This window comes from Nematolebias whitei, chromosome 3 (assembly GCF_014905685.2).
Source record: "Nematolebias whitei isolate Nwh7 chromosome 3, NemWhi1, whole genome shotgun sequence".
In the NCBI taxonomy this organism is placed as follows: domain Eukaryota; kingdom Metazoa; phylum Chordata; class Actinopteri; order Cyprinodontiformes; family Rivulidae; genus Nematolebias; species Nematolebias whitei.
In genome coordinates this window covers 22,604,067-22,605,803 of record NC_056500.1, presented here as the reverse complement: position 1 = coordinate 22,605,803, position 1,737 = coordinate 22,604,067, and the positions used below count along the sequence as shown (strand labels likewise).

At 43.9% G+C, this 1,737-nt stretch overlaps 1 protein-coding gene across 1 annotated transcript in view; it reads right to left on the bottom strand.

Moving 5' to 3' along the window:
* LOC119430666 (ubiquitin-conjugating enzyme E2 R2) overlaps positions 1 to 1,737 on the bottom strand; it is a 16,365-nt gene continuing 14,628 nt past the window's right edge. Inside the window, exons 4-5 of the mRNA XM_037698124.1 lie at positions 601 to 735; positions 1 to 497 (exon numbers count right to left, since the gene is read on the bottom strand). Coding sequence (XP_037554052.1) covers positions 251 to 497; positions 601 to 735 — 382 coding nt within the window. The 3' untranslated portion in view covers positions 1 to 250. The remainder of the gene's footprint in view (positions 498 to 600; positions 736 to 1,737) is intronic.

Genomic DNA, 1,737 nt, shown 5'->3' with positions numbered 1-1,737 from the left:
TGTTTGTGTTCATCTTGTGTCTAACTTCTACTCTTACAACAAATGAAAAAAATATATATAATGTATGAAACAATCAAAAACAACTCTGCAGCTTTCTTTTCCTCACAGAATCAGGTTTTAGTGTGCATACCGTGACTGTACGCAACAGAAGGTGGAGGAGTTAAAGTCTAATCTGTGACAGAAGAGGGGAGGCGTGTGTGTAGGTGGAAACTGGTCAGGGGTGGGAGAGGAGGTGGATGACGCCACACGGTCAGGAATCCTCAGTGCCAGAGTCGTTGTCGTCATAGAAATGGCCCTCAATGTCATCATCGTCGTCGTCGTCTTCATCCAGCTCGTCTTCGTCATCCGAGTTATAGGAGTCACAGGGGTCGTCGCATAAAAGGTTGGAGCCGTGATCTGTTGGGGGAAGTTTGGTGCGGACGCAGTATTCAGCCAACGTGACGGGAACATTGACGCCGTCCCGCTTTGCGTCATCTTTGGTAGCCAGCACCTGCTTCCTTTGAGATGGAAAGAAAAAGAGTTTCGGAGTCAGAACTTTGTCTCCTCTGTTCTAAGCCTCCCTTTGAGGCGTCCTGCGTTTGTGCATTATCTGGTGGATACCTTATAATCTCGATGTATTCTCCGTCTTTGCCCTTGCTCTCCCTCCACTTGCGGTACATGACAGATGCATCCACATTGGCTGGGGAAGATGTGTTTGGTTCATTCAGCAGAGAGATGACACTGAGCAGGATGGTCCTGGGAGACAACGTGAGAAGAGTGATATTTTGGGGATAAAAATAGAGGGAAAGTAATACAAGAAAACAGAGTGACAAAGGATAAAGAAGTAAAGATGGAGGTAAGATGAGACAAGAGACATTGAAAAAGAGGGACTAAAAGGAAGAGAGAAAACAAGAAAGATAAGAACAAAAAGAGTGGTAACTCAAGCAGCCTGCTTACCCTGAAAACAGTTATTTCCACTGTTATTTAATTTTAGCTCCAGAAGCTTCTTGCACTGCCACACAATATTTAAACAGCAGAAGAAGAAGCAGCTGCTGTGAAAACAGCAGGCCAGCTGGTTGTTTTTGTTGAGCTGAGGAGTACCGTATTTTCCACCGTAAACCGTCGCACCGCCCTAATAGTCCAAATATGTCTAAAAAAGTGGAAAAATCCATAAATATGTCGTTTCACTGTATACGTCGCATCTATTATGCGTCGCCTCTGACAACCTGAAAATGTGGGCCTGTGCTGAGCCAAAAATCGATGGGCTGCCAAATGGCGGCCGCGAGAGTGTGCACAGGAGGACTTTAACAAGATTAACACCTAAAAACAATTATTTGTTTGCTTGAAATTATAGTAAAGGTGTGTCTCAGTCCAACATTTGCTTAATAAAAAGGACTTTAACTGTCAAATCAGCTGTATTTCAAAAGTAATCGCTGCCTCGGTGCTCCAGGAGTGCGCAGAGGGAGGAAAAAAGGAAGGAGGAACGCTGCTCGTTTCTTCAAAATTTAAAAAGAAAAAGCACCTAAAACAATTATATGTTTGCTCGACATTATAGCAAATGTGTGTCTCAGTTGAACTTTTACTTAAAAAATGCACTTTAATGGTCAAATTAGCTGCATATTGCCGGGGCGGTGCAGCTGGTTTGATGGTTGCGCCAAACAGCGAGCAGAATGAAGGTGGGGGTACTATAGCAAGCCGATTGTGTCATTAATAGCTGGTGAAGATTCTCAGTCATCCAGGGCATGGTAAATTCAAAAA